The sequence below is a fragment of the Bufo bufo genome, chromosome 4 (genome assembly GCF_905171765.1).
Source record: "Bufo bufo chromosome 4, aBufBuf1.1, whole genome shotgun sequence".
NCBI lineage: Eukaryota > Metazoa > Chordata > Amphibia > Anura > Bufonidae > Bufo > Bufo bufo.
Genome location: NC_053392.1, coordinates 585667052 through 585687929, shown reverse-complemented (window position 1 = coordinate 585687929; position 20878 = coordinate 585667052). Strand labels below are relative to the sequence as shown.

The following is a 20878-nucleotide window of genomic DNA, read 5'->3' as shown; positions in this document are numbered from 1 at the left end:
ATAGCTCTCTGCGCTTTTATTGTGTTAAAAAAACGTTTTGAGTGATATGCAAATTAGCTGATATGAGTCTTGTATACGGAGATGAGTCAAGCGGAAAGGAGCCCAGCACCGCCCCGCGTCCTCCGAATCTCCTCCTTGCCGGCTGACGTCACAGAGCTGGAGCGCCGAAATCTCGCGATGCGCGAGCTAGCGCATGCGTAGTTCGTTCCCTGTGCTGATGCCAGCACAGGGAATGAACATGATGCCGACACTGCGCATGCGCTAGCTCGCGCATCGCGAGATTTCGGCGCTCCAGCTCTGTGACGTCAGCCGGCAAGGAGGAGATTCGGAGGACGCGGGGCGGTGCTGGGCTCCTTGACGCTGGACTCATCTCCGGATACAGGACTCATATCAGCTAATTTGCATATCACTCAAAACGTTTTTTTAACACAATAAAAGCGCAGAGAGCTGTGGGACCTGGGTACTGCAGATGTGCTAGTGGCCATCTAGCAGCCCATGTCCCCAGCTCTGTGCGCAAAATCATGGTGACAGGTTCGCTTTAATGTGATAAAACTTTACCTTATCCAGAAGGGTCTGTTGTTCAGATTTTGTGGATTCCATCTGGCCTTCAAGATCACTACATGAGTTTTTCAGACCAGCAATGACAGACTGAAGAGACTCATTCTCTGCTGAAATGGCCCGAGCCTTCTCTTCCAATTCATCTAAAGCGGCCTGGAGACTCTTATTTTGATTACTCAAATTTTCGCATTCAACCTCATATCGAGAGACTTCTGACGAATATTTCATCTCCCACTGCTCTGCATCTTTTGCTTGGCTCTCAAAGGCCACCAGCTGCTGAGTCTTTTTATCAAGTTGAATTTTGCATTCTTCTTGATCCAAAGTAAGTTTTTGAAGAGCCACCTTAAGACTATTGTTGGTTGTCTGGGTCTTCTCCAACTCTTCCTGCAACTGTTCCTTCTGCTGCTTCATCTTGGATGAAATATCGGCACATTCGACCATAGCAGTTTCATATTTTTGGTCAGAAAGGGCTTTTTGTGCGAGTAATTCTTCCAGTTCTACTTGAAGCAAATCCTGCTGTTTTGTGGAAATGTCCATAAGCTGGGCATGTTCGGTTTCTTTGTTCTCCAGAGTTTTTGTAATGGCTGTAATGGTGGCTTCTAACTCAACCATTGTCTCCTTGCTGCTCTGAAGTTCTCCTTCCAGTTCCTCGATCTTTTTCCGTAAACTATTCAATTCAATTTCTAAAGCCTCTTTTTGCTCCATGACACTCTCTACTTCATCCTTTGAGGTCTCTGTCTGCAAGATGGCATTCTCAAAATTCTCTTCAGACATGAGCAATTCTCGTTCCAAAGATTCGATCTTGTCATTTAGCTTGTCAAATTTCCGTTCGCTATCTTTTAGCTTTTCCATTAAATGATGCTTTTTCTTCTCATCGGCTTCGATCTTAACCTTAAGTTTCTCTATTCCGGTTCGCATTAGAGCAACTTCTTCCCGAGCAGAATTCAAGTTACTGCCCAGCTCATGCTTCTCACACTGACATTGCTCCAGAATTCTTGAAAGCTTCACATTTTCAGCTTGCAATATATTTACTTGCATCTGGTGATTTTCTTGTTCATTGACCAGCACTTTCTTTTCTTCTTGAAGGCTTTGGATTTTGTTCTGCAGCTGCTGAACTTGCATCCTTCCATTTTCTTGCAAGTCAACCATACCGTTTCTTTCTGCCTTTAACTGCTCTGCAGTCAATTTTGCAGCCTGAAGTTCCTCCTTCAGTGTCCGTAATTCAGCTTCCAATACCTTTATTAGTTCATTCGAACTTGATTTGCAAGATTCCAATTCCTGCTCCCTTATCTTAAGTGTTTGATACATTTGCTCAAGCTCTTCCTTTTCTTCGACTAAACTCTCCAGTTCCTCATTTAGCCGGCATTTCTCTGCCACAAGAGTGTTAAGATTCTCCTGAACCTCATTAAAGGATCTTAAATGGCCTTTATTTTCTTCTTGTAAGTGCTGGCACTTGGACTGAAGGGCATCCAGGTCAGCTTCTAGAGACAGTGCATGGTTCTCGATATTTGCCGTTTCAGATTTTGCCTTCTTCAACTCGCTTTGTGTTTGAAGGTAATTTTCTTTGCATTCCTTGCTGGAGATCTCTAATCTTTCTTGTATACTAGACAGTTCAGATATCTGCTGTTTCATTATCTCCATGGCATTCAATGAATTATTAAGCTCTTTCTCGAGTCCCACAATTTTATTTGCCAACTGGGATTTCTCACTCAAAATGAATTCAATATTCTCTAGTAATTCCAGTCTTTCGACTTCAAATTTTTTTGATTTCTTAACAAGATCTTGTTTTTCTTGGTCTTTCCTATGAAGTTCAGTCTTTAGCATCTCAATCTGAGCTGACAGGTCTTTTATTTCTGCTACCAAATTCTGATGGATCTCTTCTCTTTCCTTCCCAAGTTGCTTCTGTTCAGTCTTTAGGTGAAGACTCTGAGAGACATCTTGAGTTTCTAGGGCTCCACTACAACCCTTTCTTCTCTTCCTCAAACGGGAAGATTTCTCACTACTTTCTTCATCAGTAGGACTTCTTTGATTAGTATTATCTGTAATGTTCGCATCTACACCTTTCTTCACAACTTCTGGACTTTGCCCAGAGGTTTGCGGTTCATGGTTGCCAAGTGATAGGCCTCCTATGGGCAGGACCGTGCAGATGGTCTGATTGGCGGCATCAAATTTAGTAGTTGACTAAAAAGAATAAAGAATTGACGTGTTAATGAACAATGAAATATTTCAGTTACCAGTTAAGGGATACTCATCTACTACTTGATTTTAACCCTTTTATGATGTAATAAACTATATAAAATTTTTAAAAATCTAAGTAACAAAGTATTGCCTAGAATATATTATTGCAACCAACCAAACCTCCTTCTGGAGTTCCACTCTATATAAAGTCATCTTCCTTGTAGAGGTCTCTAAAATATTGGAAGAGCATAGCCAAGAGCTTTAATCTTCAACATGTAGCTCCTAGCGTACCCCAAAAGCTTACAACCACTAGCCTAGAGTAATCGAGCTGGCAAAACGACTTTTGACTTTACAATATTTAGTATTAAATGCTTATCTCTAACACAGGCCTTCAATGAGACACATGTGGAGGTCCAGTTGACAAAATCTTAGGCCTTCATTTTGCAGGACACAGTGCTGCTATGGTGCATGGGGAGCCGAGATGCGATACACATCTCTCTCACACACCAACAATCTTGCTCAAGTGCTATATCTAAAATACATCAAGGAGTGAAGGGATGAAAGGGGTGGAGCAAAGTGGCCCTTTATCCTCATGATCCTTGAAGACATCACCAATAGTAAATCACAGGAAACTCCTTCTCATGAACATGCAAGTGACAAAAATTTAATTGCATGTCCAATAAATTTTCACAATGATGAGATTTATATTCAATGGTCTGAAACAACTGTCCACCACAAATACTTGGACTATAGCTAAATCTGCATGTTCTCAGCCTAAACAGCATAGACTGCCTAGTTACACAGAAGTGTAGGGACCAAGTCAAATCTCAATATTAAGATCGAGCAAATTAGGGCAAGTATAAAAATTGCTAAAATTATGACTGCCTTCTAACAAATAAAGGAAACAAGTTATCTCCTTGGGTCAAGCAAAAAAGGCCAACAGACTGCATTGCACAATAAATAATTCCCTATGCACACTTACATCATCATTATCAAATGCCAGCAGGGAGCGTGCACTTAAGTCGAAAACTTGAAGTTCAAGTCTTGCAGCCTCCAGCTCCTGAGTCAACCGCTCAGTCTGGGCCTTCTCAGCTGACAACTTTGCCTCCATTTCCAAAGCCTGGCCTTTTAATTTCTGCTGCCATGTGGTGATCTCAGACAGATGATGTTTTTGCAACCTACTCAGTTCCATTTGGTAGACCAGAAGCAAATCTTTCATTTCGACAAAATCTTCGCTTTTTACTCCAGAGGATAAGACCTGTTGCTGCTGAGTAGGAGACTGCTGGAGGAGTAAGTCAACAATCTCGCTGGTAATAGATTTTCGGTCTCTGTTTCTGTCAACCCTTTCATTAAGAGGTGGTGGATTAAAAGGTGAAGAAAAGGTGGCAGGTTTTTGGGACTCTAGTTGCGTAAGATCCGAAAGGAGCAGTGTGGTGTCATTAGCTGACGCCAAAGTGAGCTGGTCCATGTTGATCAGTAATGTCAAATTTTCCTCACGATTCTGGGATCCAAGCAATGGAGTAAACAAAGAAATATCTTCAGTTATATCCAAGAGAGAATTATCCATTAATGTTTGACTACTGGTGCCAATAGGCATGGTTTCATCACGGCTGTTGAGAATGGTTGTCTTTTTCGCTTTTGGACTTTCCAGACGATCTTGATTTTCCTTCAACTGTAAGCCATTATTATTTTCTACACTACAGTTTGTTGGGCTCTGAAGGCCAATCAATGGTTCCTGGACTCTTTCTGCTGAAAAATCTTCCTCCTTACAACTTTTGTTCAATTCTAACTCTGTTTGTGCTTTTCTTAAAGACGTTTCTTTGTCCTTCAGACAAATACGCAATTCTTCTAGAACCTTGTTTAGAGAGGATTCATTGTCTCGAAGCTTTCCAATCAATGATGACAGCTCTTCGTTAGCTCGTAGCAGGCGACCGTTCTCTTTCTGAATTCTGAGAGCTTTTTCTTTCCACTCCGTCATGTCTCCTTTTGGATTTTCATCCTGGCTTCCGTTTTCTTCTTTAGACCCATCTACCAGGTCATCTTTTTGAACACCGACTGTGATGTCTCTCTCTGAAGTGTCAATCTTCGCATTCTTTTGTTGCGTCTTCTCGTCATTCAGCGCGTTGCCCATTCCTTTGTTTTCCTCAGTCAGCTTTTCGAGGTCTTTTTGAAGAGAAGTAACTGACGCAGAGAGTGTTTCCCTCTCAGCAGACCACGACACAGACAACAGATTTAGCTCTTGTAGCTTAGTCTTAAGTTCTTTGTTATTTTGATGCATAGATTCCATCTCCGACTCTACAAAATTCAATTTTTCTGATAACATGTTGATTACTTCTTCTTTTTCCCTGATGACAGACGTAAAAGAATCCACGCTGGGTTTGGATGAAATGTCTTTTGAGCTTGTAGAATTAGACAAACGACCCTCAGGCTTTCCGTCCACTTCAGACACATGCTCTTGGACTTCCTGTTGATTTTTTAGAAGTAGGTCCAGCCGATCTTGTAATTCAGCATTCAGTTGTTTCTGCGTCTCCAACTCATTTTCCAAAAACGACACCCGGTTTGACCAGACATCTACTTCTTGTATCTTTCGTTGCATCTCAAGTTCAGATATTTTTTGTAAGAGGTTTTCGATTTCTTTTTGATATTTTTGACCTTCCGACACCATCTGACTGTTCAGATTGGTGCAGTTAACTTTCTGGACCTCCAGATCAGATGTTCTTACATCAAGGATATCTTGAAGGGTTTTTATCTGGGTGTGCAAGTTTCTCTTATTGTTTTCCAGTGAAGAGATCTGATCGGTAAGATTTTGAACCGTCGTTTCCAAGTCTTTGATCCTTCTAGACGTTTCCTCCTTCTCAGTGATGAACTTGACAGTATTATTTTCACATTCATTTTTCCAATGACCCAAGTCTTTACATTCTTGCTCTTTACAATGAAGCTGATTCTTCAGAGTTGACAATTCTTCCGACATTTTAGTTTGAGCGTTTTTCATTTCAGTCAAGTCGTTCTCTCTCTTCTGCAACATTTCCTTTGCATAATTTCTTTCCTTCTCCAAATTAGTCACCGTCACCTTAAGATTTTCCAAACAGGTCGAGTCTTGGCAGTTAAGTTTCTGCAAGGCAGCTTTCAGTTCTGCATCCAAACTTTTGTTCTTGTCTGAAAAAGGTATAAAAAAAAATAATGTACTTTTAAGTAACATCGTAATTTATATAGCAGTTTATATGTAGTTATAGCCTTTATTATACTCCACAGCTACATTTAGCATTCTTCAGAGGTGCAATCTTTGAATTGTACTTAAAGGGGTTTTATGAGATTTTTACACTGGTGACCTATCCTCAGTATCTGATCGGTGGGGGGTCCGACAGCCAGGATCCCCACCGATCAGCTGATTGAAAAGGCAGTGCTGTGAGCGCCACAGCCTTTTCTCAGCTTTTCCTAGGCCGAGCGATGACACGTTCATGTGTCACAAGGCCAAACGGCAGCTCAACCCCATTCAAGTGAATGGAGCAGAGCGCAATACCATGCACAACTGCCATTCAATGTACGGCGCTGTGCTTGGTGAGCTGTGAGAAGGCCGCGGCGCTCAGCGGGTGTCCCAAGTGTAGGACCCCCACCGATCAGATACTGATGATGACCTATCCTGAGGATAGGTCATCAGTATAGAAATCTCGGAAAACCCATTTAATTTACTCTGGTGATTTGCATTCTGAGACGTCATTTATACAGCTGACACGGTACAGTAATTTGCTAGAGAACTCTGTATACTCAAAGACTGAAAGGGCATCTGTCATCAGATTTGTACCTATGACACTGGGTGACCTGTTACATGTGTGCTTGGCAGCTGAAGGCATCTGTGTTGGTCCCATGTTCTTATGTGCCCACATTGCAGAGAAAAATGAAGCTTTAATATATGCAAATGAGACTCTAGGAGCAACGGGGGCGTTACCATTACACCTAGAGGCTCTGCTACGTCTGCAACTACCGCACCATCTCCACTTTGATGGACAGGGCCAAGCAGTGAAAGCATCATAACTGCTGGCCCTGTCACTTAAGGTCCAGAGGTCTGCAGTTGCAGAGAGCAGAGCCTCTAGGTGTAATGGCAACGCCCCCGTTGCTCCCAGAAGCTCATTTGCATATATTAAAACATTATCTTTCTCAGCAATGTGAGCACATATGAAATTGGGACCAACACAGATGCCTTCAGCTGCCAAGTGCACATGTAACAGGTCAGCCGGTGTCATAGGTACAAATCTGATGAGACATGCCCTTTAATAGGTGCTGTCAGCCAACTAAAAATGTATAAAAACAGCTTAGAATACTGGAAAATAATAAAAAAAAAGTCATCCCTTACAAATTTCCCATTTTAGGCTTCCGGTGAGGATGTCCAGTCACCAGCTGTGGTGACCTCAGTGGTGCTGACAGGTCACAGTTAAGGTCAGTGACTGGCTGCAGCGATGATCTTAGCATAATTCTGTCTGAGTGCCACTCGGGGGAAGTTCGCCGTGTATGGATTTCTAGAGCTTCAGTCGAACTCATACAGCAAGCTCATAATAATATGGCCAGAATCAGGAAACACACTGATCAAGCGCTAAAACCGGGAGAAAACAGCGCAGACACAGATGATGGGTCTCAGCACTTCGAGAGTAACAGAACAAGTGCCGAGACCGGGAGAGCAGGGACAAGACGACATGGCTATACCCGCTGCCTAGCACTGTCAGTCCAGGCAAAGGACTGAAGGGGTGTAACAAACTGGTGCTCCAAGGGCTTTGGCCAGCCCTTCAGTGCTCCGGTTAGGTGATTAGCATATGAATAAAAACGTCTCTCTCTCTCTCAGCAATGTGGTCATGCATATTCATAATAAAGATATTGCTTTTATCAGCATGATCAACCCTACCAGGCTATATGCCTAGTTTATTAGGGTTGATCATGCTGACAGAAGTGCTTTAAACTGTGTGTCTATGCTCGGCATACAAAGCCTTGTATCAGAAAAATAGTAGATTCTAATCAGTCATAAAAACGAAGGTCAGGGATTTCATCGATATAGGTGTATGCCCTGACTGTATGGCTATTACAATGGCCGCTCAACATTTGCTTTTCTACAAAAGCAAACATCAAGCGGGCGAAACAAACCTTCATTTGGAGGTGTTCTAAGAAGAGCCTTAGAACGGCCGCTGTATCGCAAGCATTCAGGCGCCACATTTATGCATTTTGGGGAAGTCGCTCTTATAGCACATGAGAAGGGGGCGCCTGCGCTGTACCCAGGGGCGAGGTGGCAATCTCATTACAAACCCATATATCAGTCAGCCGTTCTGATATATCCGATAATTAGCATAATACCAACATTAATAAGCGCCAAGCACGGGGCGATTGAGATTCTGCCTGGTGTAACGTACCCGCGGCCTAATATCAGCGACACCCAAAGCTGCTGCGGGGGGGGCACTTACTTTTCAGTTCCTCTATGAACACTTGGTCCTGCCGTAGAGTCTGATTTGCAGTTCGGAATTCATCTTCTAGTTTCAAAGCTTCTTTGATTTTCTGATCCAGTTGACTTTTGATTGCATTTTGCTGAGTCCTCTCCTCCTGAGGGGGACAAAACCGGAAAGGCAAATGGAGGCGACGGATCACTCAGGGGAGCGAGTCATACAAAGTATAGATCATCTCTACTGACACATGTTTTCTCCTTCCTGTTTTTTTTATTTTCAGATTTTTTTTTTCATTCTATTTTTCGTACTGGATTATGGAGGCGGCCATCCCGACTGAGCAGCCACATGGACAACAGGAAGCCGTCATCTGGAGAGGTTCATGGGGAGTGTTGTGGGCATGCTCTGTGACCTGCACAGAGGTCATTTTGCAGGGAGGGGGAGGAGGCGATCTGTGTCTATTCTCTGTTGTGATCTGTATATTACGTTACCCGTCACTGAAAATATCTGCTATAAAACAGCAATAGCTAGTCTTCCACCATATGCCTCCAGGGTTTGTAGAAGGTCACTGGGCGTAGCGGAAGCAGCGTCATAGGAACGGCAGCAATCACTTCTGAGGTAAGTAGTCCTATTTATTTAATGTGCCAATAAAAGCTTCTTTTTAGTATTTTCTTTTATTAGTTCTATCTGGATATTTTCTTTTGAAGAGATAAAATGTTTAAATTAAAAACTACAGTGATCCTCACATGACAAGTGCTCTTTAAAGAGCTCCTGACATGTCTGTTTTAGTAAATACTAGTATTCGCCATGAAATAACAGTTCTTGTCTCATGATACTGCATGGTGTTGTTCCACTATTATTCCTCCTAGAAACGTATGAATAAACTGACAACTGGAGGCTACCATTCGCCATGTGAAAGAGTGCGTCCTTACACAGCACTGATTGGACAGCGTAGGGACACGCCCCCAACTCCCAGCTGTCAATACAGGTGTACATTTCTAGGAGGAATAATGGAGGAACAGGACAACATTGTGTTCAAAAAACAAAACTTTTGGGGAACACAAATATTTACCAACGCAGACATGTCAGGAGCGGTGACAGATCTTTAAAGGGAGTTCTCTCACTTTAGCAAATGGTATTTATCATGTAGAGAAAGTTAATACAAGGCACTTATTAATGTATTGTGATTGTCCATATTGCATCTTTCATTTTGCCCATATCCAGGAGTTACGAAGACCCCTGCTCCGCAGTTACGAGGTGGCATGTGTGCCTATGTGAGCTCCCAAGGTCCCGGCCACTACAGAGGCTGGCATTTTTCCCTATAGTGTGCAAGCACGACCACTGCTGCTGAAATGCAGGGTGGTCGTAACCCCTGGATATGAGCCATATATAATGTGATATAAAAAAAAAAAAATGAATCCAGCCCAGCAGAGAGCTGCGAATATCTTTAGGAGTCCTGTCGGAATTTAAGCTGCGGCGGGGAGAAGGCAAGAATAGATATTTCCACAGGTACAAGAGGGTAAATACTTTGACAGAGCAGGAGGACTAGCTGCAGATAATGGGAGTAGCTGCTCCTTCATTCACTACATTCCAGTAATAAGAGGACAGCGAGTGTGAACCGCGACTTTCTACGTGGTGCACTTTGGGATATGACCAGGCAGTGAGACGCCCACCTCCTACGAAAATCCCAATTCTGCATCCGTGAAGCCTCAACAACAACTGTCATGGGACATCTTGTGACAAGGACATTCAGACTACAAGTCATTCCTGCAATGTCCTAAACCTCAAGTCCACCGGGAGCCACAAGGCTTTCATTAAATGGAACCTGTCACCGGTTTTATGGTGCCCTCACTGTTCACTCATTGCTGAGCCGATCCAGCGCGCTTCATCACACTCATGGCGGTATCTCATTCTAGTGACTGACTGAGGGCGAGACCTGGTTGTCAGCTCTTCAGACAAGATTCTTATATATCATTCATCTCATCAGAGCTACTTCACTGCTGTGTTGCCTGTGTGGTGGAGAAATGTTGGGACTTGTAGTCCACCTACGTTCACTACCATCTGGGTAGAGGTAATTGTACTAGAATACCCCCTGTATTTTATGCTGGTGTTCCGAGAAGTCCAAGCTGTATAATAACCTGTGATACAGAAAGTGGAGGAAGGGGGTTGTATGGAAATATTACTCAGTCTAATGTTGTCATACAACCCCCATCATACACATTATTATATAGCTCTGAACCATATAGCACTGTCCCTTGAAGGATGTTCTTTTTTTGGGGGGGAAGGGGGGGGTATGAAAGTAGCCACCCTGATGCTGTGGATCTCCACGCAGGCTAATTAGCATGTGGTTATGGATCCAGACCAAGCTGGATTAACCTATTTGAACCCTTTCGCTACCAGCACCGTACGGCACTGGAGCGTTCTTTAAACATGTTTCAAACAGCAAAGACCACGGCTAATGTCCGCAACCAGCAATAATGCCGATCGTGGTCATTACAGACTTCAGATGGCGTGATCAAGTTCACACACACATAGATAGATAGATAGATAGATAGATAGATAGATAGATAGATATCTATCTATATCTACACACACAGTTGCAAGAAAAAGTATGTGACACCTTACTCCAATTAGCTCTTGGAGATGTCTTTAGTCTAGGGGTTCACATACTTTTTCCACCTGCACTGTGAATGTTTACATGGTGTGTTCAATAAAAACATGGTAACATTTAATTCTTTGTGTGTTATTAGTTTAAGCAGACTGTGATTGTCTATTGTTGTGACTTAGATGAAGATCAGATGACATTTTATCACCAATTTGTGCAGAAATCCATATCATTCCAAAGGGTTCACATACTTTAACTTGCAACTGTAATATATTATATATATATATATATATATATATATATATATATACACATACACATACATACATATACACACACACACACACACATATATACACACATATACATATACACACACACATCATGGTCATCACTGTCCAAAAACGCACGTGCTATTAAAATCTAAAAATATTTTTCCAATACAGCGAATGGCCGATTCGCCATTTTTTCATCGCTTCATTTACCCCTAAAGTTTTTATAAAATGCAATAAAAAAAATTCACACACACTCCAAAATGGTATCAATAAAAACTACAGATGGCCCTGCAAAAAAAAAACAAGCCCCCGCTCAGTAGACCGCTTCCCACTACGTTGCATTCTATATTAAATGGTGACATTAGAAAGGACAACTTGTCCTGCAAAAAAAAAACAACAAGCCCTCATATGGATATGTGAAAGGAAAACTAAAAAAGTTATGGCTCCAGGAAGACAGAAAAGAAAAGTGAAAAAGCAAAAATGAAAAAAAAAATCTCCAGTATCCTAAGGGTTACCTTATTAAAATAAATAAATCAATCACTTACCTCCAGGTCCTTCTTGAGATCAGTCACATGATTCTGGCCGGTGGACACGGCTTGTTCCGATCTGGATAATTTCTGTTTTAAATCATCTACTTCCAGCTCCAGAGCCTTCTTCCCGTGTGTCACCTACGGGCGAGGAGCAATCAAAATCAGCAGCCAACATCAACAGAAACACCGAGGGAGGAATTTATCCATCCAGCAGTTTTCCTTCATACAAAAGTTGCTGTTTTTTTGCATGGAAATTTGCTAATCCTTTTTCTCAATTTAATGGCTCATGCACACGAACGGATTTTCTTTCAGTGCCAGTTACGTTTCTTTGTTTTGCGGACTGTACACAGAACCATTCATTTCAATGGGTCCGCAAATTTTTTTTTTTAAATAATATGGAAAGGAGCACCATTCTGTTTCCGTATGTCCGCATTTTCACTCCGCAAAAAAAATAGAACATGCCTTATTATTGTCCGCATTACAGACAAGGATAGGACTGTTCTATTAGGGGCCAGCTGTTACGTTCCGCAAAATACGGAATGCACACAATCGTTATCCGTATTTTTTGCGGGTGTATTTTGCAGTCCGCAAAAAAACGGATACGTGCATGAGGCCTAAGGCTCCATTCACACGTCCGCAAAATGTGTCCGCATCCTTTCCGCAATTTTGCGGACCCATTCATTCTCTATGGGGACGGAATGTGCTGTCCGCATCCACATTTGCGGATCCGCACTTCCGCATCTGTGCTTCCGTTTCCGCAAAAAAATAGAACAAGTCCTATTCTTGTCCGCAATTGCGGACAAGAACAGGCATATTCTATTATGTCGGCAATGTGCGGTCCGCAAAATGCGGAACACACATTGCCGCTTTCCGTGTTTTGCGGATCCGTGTCTCCGTGTATCCGCAAAACACATTGCGGACGTGTGAATGGAGCCTAACACTGCTCTCACCACCTTTTGGGGAGTGGGTGGGGCTTAGCGGGAAGTGGTGTGGCCTTCTACAGGCCAACAGATTTATTATAACTTAAAGGGAACCTATCACCGCGGTTTTGTGTATAGAGCTGAGGACATGGGTTTCTAGATGGCCGCTAGCACATCCACAATACCCAGTCCCCATAGCTCTGTGTGCTTTTATTGTGGGGAAAAAAACGATTTGATACATATGCAAATTACCCTGAGATGAGTCCTGTCCCTGACTCCTCTCACATACAGGACTCATCTCAGGTTAATTTGCATATGTATTAAATCGTTTTTTTCCCCACAATAAAAGCACACAGAGCTATGGGGACTGGATATTGCGGATGTGCTAGCGGCCATCTAGAAACCCATGTCCTCAGCTCTATACCCAAAATCCCGGTGACAGGTTCCCTTTAAGGTCATCAGGAAAGGGAATAAGTACCTAATCAGTGGGGATCTGACCTCTGGGACATCCTCCGATCCCAAACACGAGGGCCCCGTAGCTCTGACCTGATGGAGCGGCAGGCTGCTCAATGACAAAACAAAAACCACAAACAGTACGGGAAGCGCCTTACCCGATCCAGTTCTGATTGGATGGCATTAAACTCGTTCTTTGCTTGCTGGGACTCTTGGCTTAGTTTGCTTTTGGTCTGGTTCACTTGCTGCTCCATGTCCTTTAGGGAATTCTGCTGACGCAGCAGCTCCTGTGTACACAATGATAGGAGTTATAGTACATGGCAGCAGGCACTGCCAGCTCAGCTGGTGCCCAGGAGACCACACTAACAGGGGGCACCTGTTGGTTTTCTCTCTCTTGCTCCTTCAGTTTCTGCTCCAGGGCCAGGCGGGCGCTCTCTGCGTTCTGCCTCTGACAGCTCAGTTCCTCTGAAACCTTCTTCAGCTTCTGCTCGGTCGCCGTGCACTGAAACATAACAAGCGCTTTACAGCCGGACTGCAAGTGTAGAGAATGGATCATCCGAAAAATGGCCTACTGGTTAAATCAAGTTTTTCTGTTAAAATGTGTTTAAAGGGGTTGTCTGGCCTTTGGGCCAACAACCCCTGGGGTCCAAACTTGAGCCCCTAACAAACACCACTCACCTTCCCACTGCTGCTCTGTACCCATCCGCTTACGATGCCCACAAGACCAGGATGCGGCTTGGTCCCGCGATCACAGCGGCGACATATCGTTCAGGCCGATGTCGCGAGGACCATAAGAAGCTGGGAATGGAGCAGCTTCAGGACAGCGGACAGGTGAGTTTTTTTTTTATTTTTTTATATGTTAAGGGGCAACACTGGAAAACCCCTTTAAAGGGGTTGTCCAGGATTTCACTCTTGAAGGCAGGAAAGGCCATTGATATCTGATCGCCGAGGGTCTGACTCCCCGCGCTGGTTATTGCAGCTTTGCTCCCACTGGAATGAATAGGAGAAGCACTGCAGTAACCATCTCTGTCCACTCCACAATGGACGGGGCTGTGTGGTTCCGGTGCCACCCCCAAACAGCGGGGCTTTGGGTTGTCATACTCCTGACGATCAGATATGGATTGCTTGGGGTTAGCCATTAACAGCAAAATCCAGGACAACCCCTTAAATTTTTGGCCTTTCAAATTCTCTGTGCCATCATCTATATTAAAAGAGAACTTGAAACCTTGCAAATAATAGTCTGACACTTCCTCTTCTGTAGAGATCACTTTCCAGCAGTCATCTCATTATCATCAACAGCAGGATTACAAGGACATATAATGCCTATACATAGATAATACAGGAATCATCATTCACAGTAGGGGAGGTCACAGCTCACGCCCACAACATTCTTCCATACAAGGAGTCATTTCCATTCTACAGCTTCCAATGGTCCACGTGGCTGCTGTAAAGGAAACCTCTGAAGGCTGCTAACAGCAGCTCAGACAAGATGGCCGCCCCCATAATCACCACCCTCCATACACCGCTACGGGAGCTCAGAGAATAGCACGCAGAGACAGGAGCAGGTGCCAGACGTGGGACTCACACCTGCCCGACATTGATGGCATATCCTAGCAATAAGCCATCGATGTCCCAGATGGGACAACCCCTTTAAGGAGGACATCACCATCACTTACCTTGTCGACAGACTGCTCAAACTGGACAGTGATTCGCGCCAGGTCCTCGCGGCTCTTGCTCAGCGTCTTGTCTCTCTCGGCCAGCTCTGCCTGCGTCTTCTCCATCAGGGTCTGAGTCTCCTGGAGTTTGTGAAGTTGGTTTTTCAGCTCTTTTTCTTGGACTTCTAAGCGAAGCTCCAGCTCATTAACTCTGGATCGCAATTCTACGAAAGCGACCACAGAAGATGCAGCCGTCAGCAACTACATTCTAAGGGCTCATGCACACGACCATAAGTATTTTGCGGTACACAAAAAAAATACGGATGACGTCCGTGTGCATTCCGTATTTTGCGGAACACAACAGCTGGTCCCTATTAGAACAGTCCTATACTTGTCCGCAATGCGGAAAATAATTGGACATGTTCTATTTTTTTGTGAAACGGAAATACGGAAACGGACTGCACATGGAGAAACTTCTGTTTATTTTTTGCCGACGCGTTGAAATTAAATACGGAACGAACACTGAAAGATAATTCATGTGCATGAGCCCTAAACCTGCGCGAAAGGCAATTCCCTCCTGTAGTTCATTGGGAAAGGGCATAGATAATTCCACGATAATTCAGATGTTATTTTATGGAATCACTAGTTATGGACACATTGCAATTTATTTACCAGGAGCGTATGTAGAAGCCAAAAATCAGAGTCTAGAATTTTAGAGGGGAGGTCCACAAATGACACACACTTACTTGCTTCTTCACCTGGATCCTCCACTGTAAACATCCCCTTTGACGCCGCTGCAGCGGTGACCTGACCCTCTAGTGTCACGTCACCAATTGACATCACGCAAAGGGGTCAGCTCACCACTGCAGCGGCATCAAAGCGGATATTTAGAACAGCAGAGGACCCAAGCGAGGAAGACAAGGCCGGCGAGGAAAAAGAACTGGGACCTGGACGGTTCGTAAATTCGTGACCAGTGGAGGTCCGGGGGTCACCAATGCCAACCAGCTATTAAAGAAGCTGTGGCGCACCAGGGAGCACCGCATCCTCTTCCTAGGGCACATGTCCTTTCTGCTGCTCGGTACCATTCAAGTGAATGGGAGTAAGCTGCAATACCAAGCACAGCCACTATACAAGGTAAGGCGCTGTGCTCGGTATCCTGTGAAAAGGCTGCATCTTATGTGAGCATTATGGCCCCTGCAAACAGCTGATTTGTGGGCGCGCCGGGAGATGAACCAGACTAATAAAAGAGAGGGGGAAGAGGGAGATGCAGCTGCAGTTTCTCTCTGTCTATGAGACTCATGCTGTGAGAGAGAAGGAAGAGCAAACGTTGGGAGACTTCTGATTGGCTGGGCATCACATCAGGAAGAGCGCGCCCACTCAGCAGAGAAAATATTCCGTTTCAAGAGGCAGAAGGATGAGAAATACAGGAGGACACAAGGAGCGGTTGTGATGCGGTTTTCATACGGACATATTAGATCAGTGTTTTCCCCTGCAACTCCCATTCTAGTCCCCAGCTATTGGAGGATGCTGGGAGTTGTAGTTTTGGGGGAGAACACTGCTCTGCTGAGGGGAGTAATTAATTAAGAGTTTGGTAAGGTCACCTTGATTCTGGCTCCTGAGCTGATCGTTCGCCGGATTGTTGGCGGTCTCGCAGAAGCTCCTGCTCGCGCCCTCAGCTCTGAATCCTCTTTTGCTCGGCGTCTCTTCCGGATCCCACGGATACTGGATGGAGGAGTAATTCCTCTTGAGCGAGGGATCGTGGGAGCTGGACGACGTGCGGCCCGGTGTCCGTTCCTGCTGCCACGAGAACACGGAGGAGGACGACTGGTGGCGGGCAATGTCCCGGTGGTTCATTGTATTTTGGGGGGTGGGCTGAGACGTCTGGCTCGCCAGCTGCACAAAGAAGCACAGACAGAGCATGGTGATATTGCTCTTTTACATAGACACAAGACAGACAAACATAAAAATATAAATAAATAAATACATAAAATAACCAGCAGCTAATCTAAACAAGCAGAGCAGCAGTGTAAAGCATGGGTGGAAACCTCCAAGGCCTCAGAATACCTTTGCGGAGTGAACATTTTACTTACTTTCATTTGCAGAATTTTTAACTCCGTCTCCAGCTTCTTTCTTTCCTCCACCTCCTTACTGTACTTTTCCTTCAGCTCTTCATATTTAGAATCTGCCAATGTACAAGTCCTGTTATAGGGGCTGTCCGAGTGTTTAATACTAGAAGGCCGATCCTCAGGAAAGGTCATCAGTATGCGATCGGTCCGACACCAGACACCCTCACCGATCAGCTGTTTGAAGAGGCCGGTAACCTCCTAGCAGCCTAAAAAGCGCAGCGTCGTCCATTGCATAGTGGCTGTTCTTGGTACTGCAGTTCAGCGGGTGAGCTGCACACAGGTCATGTGACCCATGAACAAGATGTCTCTTCAAACAGCTGATTGGCGGGGGTCCGCCGATCAGATATAGAAGCTTCTATTTCAAGGGTGTGTCCACTTCTGCAGGCAATTTTTTTGCTCAAATTCATCAAAAATGTGCAAATAGTCTTGATGAAAAATTTCCTACCGTGGTTACAGCGGTGATCATACGTCAACACTATAGGAAAAAGCACTACCCTGTGTCCGGCCCCACCTACCAGAGAGGCGGGCACTTTTTCCTATAGTGTGCAAGCACTGCCACCGCTGCTGAATTGCAGGATGGTCGTAACCGTGGAAACGAGCCGTGTATAATGTGACGAAAAAATAAATGAAGCCAGCAAAGGAGGCAATATGGAGAATCACAATACATTAGTAAGTGCCTTGTATTCACTTTCTCTACATGATAAATGCCATCTGCTGAAGTGAGAAAATAATAATAATAATAATAATAATAAACATTGCAAAAGTGTACAGACCCTATTAAATTGTCATTAAAAGGGTTTGTAAACTTCCCAGCCATTTTATTGCTAAAGCTCATGATATACAAAGAAAAAAAACTTTGCAAATAGTCCTGATCCAAAATCTCCCACTGCAGGTCCATCCGTCTCCATGGTTACAGACTACAGACAAATGAACGTGTAGTCTGTAACCATGTTACTAGGGCTGTATACACAAAATTATTATATAGCCTTTTTCTTTTTTTTTATATTCTGGACTTTTGAAGCTTCATTTGCATATTTTTGATGAACTGGAGAAATAATAATAAAAAAATAAAGTAAGTAATTGCAAAAGTTTTCATACCCTTCAAATCAGGGTTTCTCAACTCCGGTCCTCGGGACCCACCTGCCGGTCATGTTTTCAGGATTTCCTTAGCATTGAGCAGGTGATACAATTAGTGTCCGTGCATCAGGACTTACCACAGGTATTCATTCTGTGGGATATTCTCAAATCCTGACCGGTAGGTGGGTCCTGAGGACCGGAGTTGAGAAACCCTGCTTTAAATGGGGGTTTTCTATCACATACAATGGGGGCCTATCGCTAGGATATGCCTCTAATGTCCGATAGGTGCAGGTCCAGCGTTTGCGCAGTGCCGTTCACTTCTATGGGAGCAGTGCTTGGTGGTGGACGGACCCCGGGAAACTCATGCTCCTCCAGATACAGCTCTCCCCGGCTCCGTTCTCCTTGGAGGTGCGGGTCCTAGAGGTGGGACCTGCACCTATCAGACAATGAGGGCATAGCCTAGCGATATGATAGGAATACCCCTTTAAATGATCATTAAAGGGTATGTACACTCTGCAACCAGTTTTTATTGCTCCAGCTCATCTTAGGGTACTGTCACTCTAGCGTTTTTCTTTTCCGGCACTGAGTTCCGTCCTAGGGGCTCAATACCGGAAAAGAACTGATCAGATTCCTCCCCATGCATTCTGAATGGAGAGAAATACGTTCAGGATGCATCAGGATGTCTTCAGTTCACTAAACGGGCGTTTTGGGCGGAGGAAATACCGCAGCATGCTGCGCTATTCTCTCCGTCCAACATTACGGATCAGTTGCCGGAATGCCGGATCCAGCATTAATTTACATTGAAATGTATTAGTGCCGGATCCGGCATCAAAAATACCGCAATGGCGGATCGGTCCTTGGTAAAAATAATATATAATGGATATTTCTCGGGATGACATCCGGAGAGACGGATCCGTTCTTGCAATGCATTTGTAAGACGGACCCACATCCGGATCAGTCTAAAAATGCTGTCCGTTTGCGTCCAGATTGCCGGATCGCTCTGCCGCAAGTGTGAAAGTAGCCTAAAACCAAAAAACAACGCTGCCAATATCCTCCCACCGTTCTGTGTATACAGTCTGTAGGCAGACCTATGTATCGCCGTGGCTACAGAGTACAAACTATACCCGTGTGTAGTCTGTCACCTTGGACAGGACCTGTATACACCGCACTTGCTTATTTTAGGTGCAGTGAAGCAATAAAAAAAAAAACACGGTTGCAAAAGTCTACACAACCTTTAAAAGATGGTTTAAAGCAATTAAAATATTACCATTAAATTTAACAGGTGTGAAGGGGGCGTTGAGGCTCTTCTGGGGGGTGACGCATACAGACATGTCCGCTGCAGCAGAGGACTGCTGGCTCCTCTCCAGGTCATTCTTGTATCTGTAGAACAAAGGCAGAAGGTCAACCCTCGAATCCGACATTCACCCCATAGCGCCGGGAACAGATGACTGCTGGTTGACATGGGCACTGCCAGATATTTGCACCGATTTCTACATAAGCCCCTCCCCCAGCACATCACACTTTCCCCATACTCCCGCTCCTCCTGGGAGGGGTCTATCAAGCACTTGCCCCGCCCCTGCTGACCTCTTCAGGTCCTGCTCCAGCTTCTCCGTGTGCTTCTTGCTGGCGCTCAGCTGTCCCTCCAGGAAATTGATCTGCGTGTCTTTTGCCTGCTGCTCGTGGCTCAGCTTCTGCCGCGTCTTCTCGTGGTGGTCACATAATTCTATTAAGCTCTGGTTCTCTCTCTTCAGCGCGGTGGCTTCACTCTTCTCGCTTTCAACCTGTTTAGATCACCCAAAATAGGAATAAAAATAGGAGATAAAAGTTATACAGCTCCCAAGCAAACCAATGTATCGCCATGGTAACAGACAACAAAGAAGCCTGTGTAGTCTGATCCTGCAGTCATACTCTCCTTCCATCTGTCCCTACTTCTGAATAAAAGGGGGGGGGAGTTGGGTTTTACCTTCTGCTTCTGTTTTTGGAAGGCGGCCTCCAGGGACTCAAGCTGGAACTGCTTCTGCTGCCGCTCCTTCTTCAGCTTGTCCAGTTGAGCCTCCAGCTCCTGGATCTTCTGCAGGGTCTTCGAGGGCAGACCCTCCTTCCACTCCTCCACCACCCAACTCATCGTCCCGCTCCACGGGCTCCAATGGTAAACCTAGGAAATAAAACCATCACAGTTTACATGACGCCCGGGTGCCCGACAAGACCACCGCTTCTACTGCGGGAGACTTGATATTAGGGAAACCATCAGCAAGGAGGTGCAAATGTATTACTCTATGCAAGAGAACATTGGTCGGCAACGGCCGTGCTGGGACCTGTAGTGCATAGGACTAGAGGAAATGGTGGAAATTTCCACAGTACGGGACCAGACGTATTGGCTGAGCATGTAGTGAATGACCCCCAGCAAGCATGGCGGCTGCAGCAGGGGACCAGGACTAATAGAAAAGGCATGCTGAGACTTGTGGTGCCCCAGCAACCTGAAATAATTGAGATCACTTCTATAGAAGAACCAAAACAACTTCTCACATTGTGCAGGAAGCTAGAAACATCGCTCAGTCCTAGCGGATCTGATCGGGCGACAAGTCCCTGGGCTCTGTGTCATCTAGTGTGTCAGGGTGCCCCCCTACCCCAGCCCCTGGGGCGCTGCAGAGCTCTCACCGGCTGTCACCCGTATAATAATCACCGCCCGGATCCCGTCATTGCATCCGGTACGATAACGATTCAAACACCGCGCCGTCCACAGCACGCAACAGGAGCACCGGGACAGCCCATCGATGAAAGGGCCGCTGTGATTGGCCCGAAGGTTTCCACCGACGTATCTTATTGGATCGAGCTTATCTTAATAGCCCGCCCACTAGAGGAGTGGCTCCAATTCAAATTCCTCGACGGGATATGTAAGGTTGCATGCTATTGGCTGGCAAAAGGACGAATGCGATTGGTTAAAAATAGAAGTCATTGGCCAATGAGAGTGCTCTGTAGGAATTTCAACCGTAGCGTAGACGAGGCGGCTGCTAGTAGTAGTAGTAGTGTGTGGGCAGTGGGCACTTGTGAGGCGGACGGCACAGGAGGAGGTGGGGAGTA

The 20878-nt window shown here is 44.9% G+C and overlaps 1 protein-coding gene across 1 annotated transcript in view; it reads right to left on the bottom strand.

The window, feature by feature from the left end:
* Positions 1-20557, bottom strand: part of CENPF (centromere protein F) — a 72781-nt gene extending 52224 nt beyond the window's left edge. Inside the window, exons 1-13 of the mRNA XM_040430428.1 lie at positions 20461-20557; positions 19761-19954; positions 19382-19578; positions 19065-19177; positions 16685-16776; positions 16196-16487; positions 14616-14818; positions 13316-13441; positions 13098-13226; positions 11582-11704; positions 8181-8316; positions 3719-5892; positions 559-2739 (exon numbers count right to left, since the gene is read on the bottom strand). Coding sequence (XP_040286362.1) covers positions 559-2739; positions 3719-5892; positions 8181-8316; positions 11582-11704; positions 13098-13226; positions 13316-13441; positions 14616-14818; positions 16196-16487; positions 16685-16776; positions 19065-19177; positions 19382-19578; positions 19761-19922 — 5928 coding nt within the window. The 5' untranslated portion in view covers positions 19923-19954; positions 20461-20557. The remainder of the gene's footprint in view (positions 1-558; positions 2740-3718; positions 5893-8180; positions 8317-11581; positions 11705-13097; positions 13227-13315; positions 13442-14615; positions 14819-16195; positions 16488-16684; positions 16777-19064; positions 19178-19381; positions 19579-19760; positions 19955-20460) is intronic.
* Positions 20558-20878: the final 321 nt, after the last annotated feature.